Consider the following 12,856-nt stretch of genomic DNA (forward strand, 5'->3'; position numbering starts at 1 on the left):
CTCCTCTGGGTAAAAGCTTTAAAGACAGGATGCGATCGCAGAGGGACTAAATCCTCAGGACATCAGTTAAGGTGTGGCAACATTCAGAAAACACCATACAATAGTCAACAACTGGACTTACTGACCAAAGTGAAGCATTCTGGGGATTCTTTGAACAAAAGAAAGGTTAAATGTATTGTAATATGTTATTGAAATACAGGGGTTAACGTCACTTCCTGCCAGAATTAGGCCCCGCCCTCTTTCAGGTGAAAAATCCTGCATTAAAATAACAGTGTCTTCACGTCTTAAAGCTGCTGAGTCAGATATCGCTCCTCCAACAACAAATAGATCCAGAGCTCCGGTTCCTTTACTTCCTCTCCAGAAAAAAGGAGAGTAAAGAAAGGATCGGAAATCTCAGTCTCAGTGTCAGCCTGCTGCCTGCCACTCGTCCCCCGGTATATTCTTTAAATGCTTTGAGCAACACAAACCAATTGTAAACGCAATGTATTCTTTAACACTAGAACCTCTAGGGGTCGCTGTATACCTTAAACCTGCCAGTGGGTCAAATTGACCCGCTACTAGAATGCGTGGATTTTCAAGGTACAACGATCTTTTTTTATCATACTAAAACACAGGGTTGTAGTCTTTAATACAATTGTGAAATAGATGTATGCAATACTGGGGGTGTCCTTAACTTTAGTGTTCCACTTGAGTTGGAGTAGTACAGTTGTGTTGTCCTTTTGTGTGTGTGCCACCATGTTTCGGGAGCGCGATGTGCATAACGAGTCACGTCCTAGTCTGTGGGGTGCGTTCAATTACTGTCTCTGTCAGCCCGGGGGGCGTCCCACAGCAGGGAAGTTTGAACGAAAATGTTGGGATGGCTTCACTTTCCGCGGAGGCTCTGGATCGCTGTCAGATGACCCGTCAGCGGCAGACCGAACCCAGGACACATCACTCGGTCCTGACGCCTCCCCACCATCAGACTCTTCTTCACTCAGACGGTTTAGCAGCGCTAATGCCTCCTGTACATTCAGGAGTCTCTATCTTTTGTCCATTTTAAAAGTCTCTCTACAAAATATGACTGGCTCTATAAGGAACAGCAGTACACTATAGGCGTTGCTGTAGCAACACGTCATGTTTATCTTTACACCGAAATAATTACCGCGAAAACCAGGGCATTTTCTATAGGGGTAAATATTACCTGCTGGCGTTGATAGGTGTAAATGGCCATTTTTAAAATCTGACTTCATATTGACCATTTTTAACAGCAGAAGGTGTTACATAACACACTTTCAGGAAAAGTCACGGACTGGAAGACCTGAATATTTTACTGACAACAACAATAACAACAATAACAACAACAATAACAACAACAATAATAACAACAACAACAATAATGACAACAATAACAACAACAATAATAATAATAACAATACTAATATATTCAGTATAAACAAAAACAGCAAGTAAATATATTATAAAATAACACAAGGCAATTTACAGCTCCAACAAACACAGTCTTCGTCTCCACCCTTTATGACTTTGCACGATGTAACCAGTGATCGCAGACAAATTTAGGAACACATTTTCTCTAACATGATGGCAAAACTTTCTTGGACTTAAAAGAGTTAGTCAAGAATCTGCGTATCTCTTTGGACTGAACTCCGTAAACGATGGGGTTCAGGCTGCCGGGGACGATGTGGAACAAAATGCTACAGAGCTTTCTGTAGTCTGAGTACTGAGGGAAGCGATGCAGAGCAATGATAGACATTCCACTAAAAATCATGATCAGATACACAACCAGGTGAGTGCTGCAGGTCTTCAGGGCTTTACTGTTCAGAGACTGGCTCTTACTGGTGAGACAGACCACAGTGATCTTACTGTAGGTGATCACCATGCTGCCGATTGAAGATGTGAACAGAACCACAGTGAACGTGAGGCCATACACATTATTGATGAACACACTCTCACAGGACAGTTTGAACAGCCCGGCATTGTCGCAGTAAGGGCTTTCAATCATAGTCCTACATCGGTTCAGCCGTATGGTCAGACCCAGCAGAATCCCGACCATAACGAAGGCCACTCCCCAGGCAGAAACGGTCAGCTTGATCACCATCTTGTTGGTCATTATGGACGCATAGCGCAGGGGGTTACAGATGGCCACATATCTGTCAAAAGCCATGATGATGAGCACCGTGTGACAGGTGGTCCCAAACATATGTGAGGTAAAAGCTTGCAGCACACACTCTGGATAACTGATGAGGCGTTCAGAGGGGGGCCTCAGTATGTCTATGAGCAAACGAGGAACTAAGATAGAGTTCCCAAGGATATCATTAAAGGGCAGGTTGCAGAAAAGAAGATACATGGGCTGGTGAAGGTTCTTGTCAATAAAAACCAGAACAACAATCCCCACATTTGCAACAATTATAAAGAGGTAAGAGAACAAGATGAACAGAAAGGCAGGGTACAGATACCCTTTAGAAACATTGAGCCCCTCCAGCTGGAGCGTGAGGCTGTTGAAGGTGTAGTTTTCCATCAACCTGAAAGAACAACATGTTTAAATCACAGGTAACATTTACTTTACCTTAAATATAGCACAATGAAGCTGCAGGAATAAAATATTCTTTACGTGGGAATGAAATGTGTCTGAAAATAATGAGTTGCTGCCGCCTTTTACTTAGTCCCTCTTCATCACTTCCCAACTCACTGTGGATCTCAGTATCTCCTCTGGTAAAAGCTTTAAAGACAGGATGCGATCGCAGAGGGACTAAATCCTCAGGACATCAGTTAAGGTGTGGCAACATTCAGAAAACACCATACAATAGTCAACAACTGGACTTACTGACCAAAGTGAAGCATTCTGGGGATTCTTTGAACAAAAGAAAGGTTAAATGTATTGTAATATGTTATTGAAATACGGGGTTAACGTCACTTCCTGCCAGAATAAGGCCCCGCCCACTTTCAGGTGTAAATCCTGCATTAAAATAACAGTGTCTTCACGTCTTAAAGCTGCTGAGTCATATATTGCACCTCCAACAACAAATAGATCCAGAGCTCCGGTTCCTTTACTTCCTCTCCAGAAAAAAGGAGAGTAAAAGAAAGGATCAGAAATCTCAGTCTCAGTGTCAGCCTGCTGCCTGCCACTCGTCCCCCGCAGACCCACCGGACATCCATCCCCTATTTATTCTCCGTAAGCTGTCTCTGCTGTCAGACCAGACATCTGACCTCATCTCCATATCTCTGGACTCAGTAAACCCTTTCTGACCCACAGAGAGATTGTTTCCTGGCAGCACTTTAACATTTTGGTTTGAGGGCGCACGCCCCCAAAGAGAGGGAGCAGAGACCCTTTGATTGACATTTCAAACTTGAGTACAGCAAGCACAAACCCCACATTGGAATCGACGGGTCAGCCTGTGGAGGGGCCCACAACAAAACCCTTTAAGGTTCCTGAATCTGTTTTCAATTGGAAAGCCATGCTTGGCCTCACTGTGTTTCCACCGCTGTATTTATCCTGTCAGCTAGTTTTTCATATTTGATTTTAAAAGGGGTAGACAGCTGTGTAGTTTGAGGAACATGTTGGTGTATATTCTTTAAATAATTTGACCAACACTAACCAATTGTAAACTCAATGTATTCTTTAACACTAGAACCGTCAGGGGTCGCTGTATACCTTAAACCGCCAGTGGGTCAAATTGACCCGCTACTAGAATGCGTGGATTTTCAAGGTACAACGATCTTTTTTATCATACTAAAACACAGGGTTGTAGTCTTTAATACAATTGTGAAATAGATGTATGCAATACTGGGGGTGTCCTTAACTTTAGTGTTCCACTTGAGTTGGAGTAGTACAGTTGTGTTGTCCTTTTGTGTGTGTGTGCCACCATGTTTCGGGAGCGCGATGTGCATAACGAGTCACGTCCTAGTCTGTGGGGTGCGTTCAATTACTGTCTCTGTCAGCCCGGGGGGCGTCCCACAGCAGGGAAGTTTGCACGAAAATGTTGGGATGGCTTCACTTTCCGCGGAGGCTCTGGATCTGTCAGATGACCCGTCAGCAGCAGACCGAACCCAGGACACATCACTCGGTCCTGACGCCTCCCCACCATCAGACTCTTCTTCACTCAGACGGTTTAGCAGCGCTAATGCCTCCTGTACATTCACGAGTCTCTTTCTTTTGTCCATTTTAAAAGTCTCTCTACAAAATATGACTGGCTCTATAAGGAACAGCAGTACACTATAGGCGTTGCTATAGCAACACGTCATGTTTATGTTTACACCGAAATAATTACCGCGAAAACCAGGGCATTTTCTATAGGGGTAAATATTACCTGCTGGCGTTGATAGGTGTAAATGGCCATTTTTTAAATCTGACTTCATATTGACCATTTTTAACAGCAGAAGGTGTTACATAACACACTTTCAGGAAAAGTCACAGACTGGAAGACCTGAATATTTTACTGACACAAAGTTACAGACAATCATGGAACAGCTGCGGGTCAAATTTACCCATTGGCGGTTCTAGTGTTAAAACATAATAGATCATAGAGGGCCTTTGGTTGGGAGGAAAACAAGAACATTTTTATTATTGATAGTTGAAAAGAGATACAGGCAGGACATATGGAGAGGGAACTCAGACTGTTGAACCAGGTCTATGCTGAACTTCTGAAACATGCTATTTGAAACTTCACTAGAAGGTCAAATAATTACAGGGTTGAGAAAATATATGAAGCTCGATACAGACAGGAGCTTTGGAGAAGGAACTAAGTCTGCAAAGCCAATTATAAAACCTGAAACAGCTGTGATAGAGAGATGTGCTAGGTTATTGAAAGCTATGAAAGCAGGTCAGTGATTCTATAGTTAAGGAGCTTCATTGGCCTTGAGAGGTTAAACTCCTCCAATCTTTTGTGATCGACTTCCACATTTGTAAAAGTGCTTGACGATGCTAGTACGCAGCTCCTTACTGGCCAGTCCGTAGATGATGGGGTTAATAACTGGTGGAATGACAATAAACAGGATGCTGAAGAACCTCTTGATGGTTTGCGAGAGCGAGGGGAACCTTTGAATTATAATTAGAATCACTGAAGCTGTTTGGTAGAGCACGTACACAACGAGGTGGGGGGCGCACTTCTGGAAGGCCTTACTGCGGGCAGATCTGCCTTGCTTTACAGTAGCATGCAGGATTCTGAGGTAGGTAAAAGCGATGATGAGGAAGACGCTTGTGTTCAAACACCAGCTCATGGACAGACCTAGAAAAACAAAGAACACATCATTTGTCAGTGAGTCATCACGCAACATGCTGAACACCGGCTGAAAAGGGATGTGTGGCCCTTTTTAACAACACACTGCGTGGTTGCTGCTTCATGATAAACCAATGCACTCACCATAGATGTTGTTCATTGGGGTGGGACTGCAGGCCAGGTTCAGGATAGCACGGTTGCTACAGTAAACGTGTCTGATGCTGTTGCCACAAAGCGGGGCGTTCACATGGAAGGAAAAAAGCACAACGATACACACCACAGCTGCAGCCCAGGCCAGGGCGCAGCAGGAGTGCAGCCGGGCCGAGGTCATGATGGCGTGATACTGAGGGGTTCACACACAGCGATGTACCTGCAGAGGGAGAGCAGGGTTACAAACACAGCATCCTTTGCTTCTTTTCTACTATCAGCCTCTGTTGACCTGTTTCTGCATGCTCCAAAAAAACCCTCCACTCTCATTCTAACAGATAATCACAAATATAGCTGTAAGGAACATAAGGAAGCAGCTTGAAAGGCAACAATCACCCTCAGAAATCCCTTCAGGTGCTTATTTGTGTCTGAAGCAGTTTGACTCTTTACACACTTCATCATAACAATTGCTGCAGAATATCATTTACCTTCTGTGGTGTCGTTTCATTCCCTTTATGGGCTCTTATAGAAACAGGGTGTTGCATGAAGGGTCATAAACAATAAGGCATTACTTTGGAGGAATTACAAATCTAATGTCCTCACAGATCTTTCTAATCCCTCAATACAGACACCGGGCTGGGGGGGGGGGATGCATGCAACAAAGGTGCTTTCCTACTTCATTCAACATTTACTAACTTAGTACAAATGGGAAATGGACTGTTTTTATATATCGTTTAACCCGTCTTCAAGCCTCTCAAAGCACTTTGTATTTGGTCATCATTCATACGGAGCAATGTGTCACTTGCTTCGGGTATGTCACACACACACGCACACACAGACACACAGACACACACACACACACACACACACACACACACACACACACACACACACACACACACACACACACATACACACACCATTTGCTAGCGGGAGCAACTCTGGGTTCAGCATCCTGCCCACGGAGACATGAACAGGTAGACTGCACGGGCTGGGATTGAAGCAACATCTTTCCGATTGAAAGACGACCACACTCCCTCAAAGCCCCAGAGGCTAAAAGAACAGTCCTAAAACACATCGACCTGGCATGAGTGAAATCGATAACATGAGAACACTTAATCATCAGGGTCACTCTAACACCTGACAGCACATTCAATGTCTTTTTGAAAACGTCTGATTGTGAGAAGCTCTCCTCATGTGCTGATGCACCTCAGTACCTGTCGTAGGCCATCACACCCAGGATGGTCTGCATTGCGAAGCCGTAGGTGTGCACACAGAAGGCCTGGGCGATGGCTGCGATGTAGGTCATTCTCTTCTGGCCCGTCAAGAAGTGCACCATGAAGCGAGGCAACACCGTCGTGCCCCCCAGCAGGTCACACACTACCAGGTGACAGACCATTACAAACATGGGTCTGTGCAGGTTCTTGTCGATGATAATGATGCACATCACCACACCATTCGCCAGCAGCAACATCACATAGTTACACAGAGCCAGGAAGAACAAGAGGGCGCCATAGCCGGGGGGAACATAGAAGCCCTCCAGCTCAAACACAATGGGCTGTTTGAGAGGAGTTACCATCGTCAGGTTGTCCATCCAAAACAGTGCAGCTCTGGAAAAGACAAGTGCAGGAAAACCCTCACAACAAGTCATGATACTGATCTTAACTCTAGATTTATGTAAAAGGTGCACACAGAAATATAAAAAGAGACCTCTGCCTCTGTCGTCTTTCTTCCACTGTAATTCTTAACTAAATGAAATAGAGTGCACTATTACCTGCAGTGAAACAGACAACTGGTGCTCAATGAACAGACATATAAGGGCAATGCATCAAGCACCTGAGAGGGGAAGAACTTCAGGGGAAATCCAATGAAGTAAAAGCCTACAGCGTCTTGTTACGCCTCCCGTCTTCTCTTCAGAGACTTGATTCTGCTCTGACCTCGGGAGTAGAGTGGGTTTGTCTTTTTGATGTTTCAATTGAAACATCGACCTGCCCTAGATGCGGCACATCAGTTGACACGTGGCTGTGTTCAAAAAACAAAATATGTGATTGACACTATACAGAGAAACGTATTGGAACACACCAAACTCATCCAGCCATGCCTTTATGGACCTTGCTTTGTGCACTGGTGCAGTCAGGCTGGAACAGAACAGGGCCTTCCCCAAACTGTTTCCACAAAGTTGGAAGCGTAGAATATTCCGGAATGACTGTAAGTAAGATGAAGCGGTAAGAATCCCCTTCACTGGAACTAAGGGGCCTTTGCACCAGGCCCTAAACCAGTTTCTGCTGCAAAGGGCCCGATACCTTCTGGAGCCCGCCTTAAGTTGACATTCAGGGAAATGCAACTTTGGCACCAAGTTTGCCTCCTGGTCATCAAAATACTAACCATTCAGAGTGGTTTGGTTTCTGGTCCCCAGAATCCTAACGTGAAGATCATTGTAGTATTAACCTGGTGTTACTCCTCCTGAAGCTCCACTGCGGTGGTGGGGAAGTCCATAGGGACTTGGCCTTGGAACTGGAAGTTCACTGGTTCAAGACCCTGAAACACCAAGAGCTACCGAGGTGTCCCTGAGCACTGTTGCCTGGATGCATTACGTATGGCCGCCCACTGCTCCTAACACGAGGATGGGTCGAATGCAGGATGTACATTTCTCTTCTGTGGGGCCAGGAAGGCTTCCTCTGTGGGACCAGTAAGGGTATATCCCAGCTGTGTTGGGCAGACTGAAAGGTGAAACGAGAGGCCACCTCTCATACAAGGTGGAATCTTACCTGGTTGTGTCCTCTTGGCTATCAGCTGGGCCCAGGTAAGTCTAGACTCAGAGATGAAACAAACTGGCCCTTCTCTCTGCACACAGAGATGCATACCCACCAACTGGACTGTGGTGTGGAACGTAACAAGAGCATGACAATCAATAAGTCTGCAGTCCAGGCCGTCACACACTTTGATCAGACATGGTGGATAAGATAAGGATTACTTTATTAATCCCAAACTGGGACGTTTTTGCGATGAAGACGTTTATGTCACTAGGATCAAATCAGCCCTTGGCAAGAGTAAGAATACAGCTGTCTCAACAAAGTCAGTAATATCAAAGTAAGTGTATGATGGTTGTGTTGTTGCAGAAACTTGAACCGTCTGTTTCTTAGTGGGAACAACCTCAAGGAGATCCTGGCCCGCAGGGACCGTCCTCCTCTGCTGAGATCATCCCGTCACTTCATGAAAGTTACTTCAGAATGATGCAAGTGATGATGCCACAGTTTAAACCTGATTACTCAACGATCTGTGGATGCTGAACTTATAACCATAGACACACATCTAACCATCAATGACCCTGATATGTCTCACAGCTCCTTCCTATTCTCACCACCTTTAGTTATGACTGTCTGTCCGTCTGATCAGTTAAAGGAGCTGCTATGAACCGCTGTTGGTGGGTAAACACTTGTCGCAGAACATAATAATAGTCTTAATTGTCAGCTTGTGGTGCAATTAAAATACAAAACTGTGTGATGTGGGATACTCCATACTGTACACTTTAAAGGTACCCGTATTTCCAGTATGTTAAAGACCTGGAGTTTCTATGTTTGTGTTCACATGACAACAGAGACAGCAAGGTCTGAATAGAAGTCGTAAAGCAAGTAAAGAAATGCTTGTTTGTGTTTATCCAAAATTACAAGGCAACTAACGGTCAACAGAAGGACTCTTTCAGTCCATTCAGAACATTGTGTGTGTGTGTGTGTGTGTGTGTGTGTGTGTGTGTGTTATAATTATGACTGTCCTGGAGGCCTCAGAGCTCCCTGGTGTCTCGGTGACCGGCAGGTTAATTAAATCAAAAGCTGCAGTGAGGCGTTCAGGGGCCGATGGACAGGGAACCTCTCAAGGGAACCTTCAGGCTGCAGACCGGCCTTCTCTCTTTACCTTCATAGTTCTCTCTCTGCTTCCTCTCTCCAGGTGGTCATCCTCACTTGGCGTCTTGTCTGACGCAGCGCTCGGTTGGTTTTGCGGTTCTTAACAAAGGTGTTCAAAGGTTAGGGTCGGAGTTCTGTTCATCTATTCTCCATGAAACTGGGAAAACAATGTCTTTATCTTCATGTTCATAAAGGCATTCTCAGGGGAAAGTCCGCCTCCAACTGTTCAAAGTTTGTGGTTATAAGTCATTACAACGATTTTGAGACTTGGCTGATGGAGTACGTGAGGTAAGGGCTTTATGTCAAACTTAAAAATAAAGGTTTGAAGCCTAAAAGTTGTGAATGCTCGGTGAAGTTTCATCAGGGTTTGTTGATTGGATCAGGGTAACTTCTCTTTTTCCAACGCTTGTTTTGCTCATTGCTTGATCCCTAAGTCGCTGAGTTGTTTCGCTGTGGGAGCAGACTTTGTTGGAAAACCAGCTGCTGAAGTTTCATCATGCATTGACAGTGCAGCGAATCCCTCTTGATCCCGGGGGCTTGCTTATCCTCTGAGCGCTGATAAACATCTATTACCTGCCCCCCTCTGCTCCCACAGGGCTCATTACCATCAGGAACTGTTGATCAGTGTTAGTGAGGAAGCAGCTCACAGCGGACCTCATTAACGATGTTTCAGAAACACTAACACTCATTACTGGCTGCTGGGGCCACAGTGATCACACTGGTGGACCGTTAGGGGGCAGCGTCCTCCCCTGAGCTCCCAACATGCAACAGTTTCAAGTTTTTGGGGGAAGTTGGCTTTTGTAACAGTTGCTCCATTTCAAAGTACAATTGAATAAAATAAAGATATGTGTAAACAAACATAAGACGTTTAAGTGAATCTTAATTGTCTTTACAATAAATATTAAAAATGTGTATATTACAAAATACAGAGTTGTGTTTCAGTAATCCTAGTCCAGTTATTTTTTCTCCCAGACAAATGATTGAAAACCAGAAACAAAGGCCAACCATAGATATAAAAAAAGCTATATTCAATCCCATAAAATCAAGAGGCCCTTGAGACCTTACTTTGACCCCCAGGTTTTGGAGTAAAGAGCCAAAGATAGCTTGGTATTAATTGAGAAGCACGCCGAAACACTAAAGATCACTTCAGTTTGAACAGATGAAATGTATGTAATGTGTATGAATGGTTATGGTTTCATATAAATATAAATAATATCATAGATGGATGAACTCCGACGATTGCTAACAAACAGCAGGGGTACGGTGGAATAGTCCAAAATCTGGTCCTATGGTCTATCTATCAGCTGTTCCTTGACCTCTGTGTGAAGGGTCCCGGGGTTAAGGAACAGTGGACAGGAGAACTCAACAGGACTGAGGAACAGAGGCTGCTTTGAGAACCCGACTGAGCGACACTATCCACGTATTGATGATGAAGGCCGTCCTTAATGAGCGTCTGCTGTGGGGAACTACAGCTCCTCTAAAGCTCCTGAGAGCCTCTCCTCTGCACCGTGCTCTCTGATGGTGCTGTTTCTGCTTTATGAACCAGGACAGCAGAGACAGATACCCTGCATTACAAAGGCCCCCCCTCCGGCCTCACGTATTAACCCACATGAATCCAATAGGTATGATTATATGACATATTTATAATAAATACAAATGAGTTATAATAAACTAGTGATGCCTTCACCTATCACTTTGGACATCACAGTTCAACATGTAGTAAAGGCTTCAGAAACCCCACACAGCTCAGAGACTCTGAGACTCTATTGGATCCTTTCAGTAAAAGTACCGTTCATATTTCTCCTTTTGATGAATCCAGAGCTGAACGTTCAGAACCAAGCTCTTTGGAAAGTTACGGTATAAGTTTTAGACTGCTTCATCAGCACCGTAACTTTCACCGAACGCATTTCTCACGGTCGGCTGTTTCCGTAAACCGCCGGATGCTGCGTCACGGTAAAAGTTGCTGCAAGGCATTGTGGGACAGCATGTTCTCCTTTCCTCTCCTACAGGAAGGTCCAGTGTTTCCTAAAGGAGATTATAAAGGAAGCTTCAGAGCTCCTTTCCTGTCTGTTAGCAACACAAATCAAATGTAGGTGAATAATGTGTGATACCTGAAAACGCTTTCAGAAAGAACAGCCTACACCCCGTCTGTCTTCAGGGTTCATTTATTCTGCTGCAGCTCATCCCTTAAAACAGAGCCTCAGAGTGCTGAGAATCAGAGGAGATATGAAGGTTGCATCTCAAGCTGGTTATAGAAATAAGTTGTTGGGTTTTTTAATCAACTCAGGTTTGTTAGAGAATGTTTCTAATTCTAAAAGACTGAATTGATTTTACATTGGGCTCATTAATATATGTTAACATATATCTGAGAAGTACAAAATAAGAGCAGCAGGAGTTTAATGTGTGGGCCATATCCATTATACTTTTAGAATGTGCTGAGGGTCGATTCAGAAATGGCCTGCGGGCCGCATTTAGCCCCCGGGTCGTAGTTTGGACACCCCTGCTCTGGAGAATTCAAGCCGCTCTCATCATGGCGGCCACTGAGGGACTTCCGGGTCACTCCGCTCCGTTAGGGGCAGGGACTCCCTTTCGCTTTCTTAGTTTTTTGCTTTTCTTTTTGTATTATTGTTTTCTTATTTGTATTCATGTATTCCCTCTGTGAGGACGAGAACATCATCAATAATATCAAAGATTGAAATTACACAACTTACTAAATACTCCTCCAGTACCAGCAGCAGCTCTGCAACCGGGGGGAAGTATTCAACGTGGAAGTATGTACTGCAGTTATTTATGGTGTATATATTGTAAGTAGTTGTGGTGTGTGTGTTGGTGGGGGGGTGAATGAATGAATTTGAAGCTTGTTGGCTCCATCTACTGCTAAGCTGTTGCTGCTGCAGGGTAACCAGCACTTGTGGGGACTTTATGGAGGTGTTTATCTCGTTTGTTTGGTGGTTATACGTCTGAATACACTCCTTACACATTAAGCCCATTTCATGGCAGACTAATATTTCTAAGCAGTATTAAAACAGAGGAAGGAAACAACCTTAGTGTGAATATTCTGCGGACAGAAATCCAGTAAACAAAGCATTTGTAATTAGAAATCTTTAATGTGTTTTATGGCAACAACTATGTGTCTTATGTAAATATGTTAACAACACACAAACAACATATACTGCATAACAAGAAGTGACAGTGAAACATTTGGCATGTTGTGTTGACATTGTGAAGACTACAAACACCGCCTCACGGCCGAGTACGGTTTCTGACTTTGGAAAAAGGGGTTCACATTTGAATAGAATTTTGAGTTATTTTTCCCCCTCAAACCAGAATACAGATTCTTCCCCCAAAATGTTAAAGTGCTGCCAGGAAACAATCTCTCTGTGGGTCAGAAAGGGTTTACTGAGGCCAGAGATATGGAGATGGGGTCAGATGTCTGGTCAGACAGCAGAGACAGCTTACGGAGAGTAAATAGGGGATGGATGTCCGGTGGGTCTGCGGGGGACGAGTGGCAGGCAGCAGGCTGACTCTGAGACTGAGATTTCTGATCCTTTCTTTACTCTCCTTTTTTCTGGAGAGGAAGTAAAGAAACCGGAG

General features: G+C 44.3%; 2 protein-coding genes across 2 annotated transcripts; both read right to left on the bottom strand.

Moving 5' to 3' along the window:
• Nucleotides 1-1,570: 1,570 nt before the first annotated feature.
• Nucleotides 1,571-2,515, bottom strand: LOC134872136 (olfactory receptor 8G17-like). The gene has a single exon (XM_063895287.1). It carries the CDS (start codon nt 2,513-2,515, stop codon nt 1,571-1,573), a length of 945 nt encoding a protein of 314 aa, XP_063751357.1.
• A 2,345-nt stretch (nt 2,516-4,860) lies between these two features.
• Nucleotides 4,861-7,011, bottom strand: LOC134872137 (olfactory receptor 2K2-like). Its single transcript, XM_063895288.1, is given in 4 exon segments — nt 4,861-5,222; nt 5,358-5,558; nt 5,561-5,583; nt 6,578-7,011. Coding segments are annotated over 4 exon segments (1,020 nt in total).
• Between the last annotated feature and the right edge of the window lie 5,845 nt (nt 7,012-12,856).

Source organism: Eleginops maclovinus, chromosome 11 (genome assembly GCF_036324505.1).
Source record: "Eleginops maclovinus isolate JMC-PN-2008 ecotype Puerto Natales chromosome 11, JC_Emac_rtc_rv5, whole genome shotgun sequence".
Taxonomy (NCBI): Eukaryota; Metazoa; Chordata; class Actinopteri; order Perciformes; family Eleginopidae; genus Eleginops; species Eleginops maclovinus.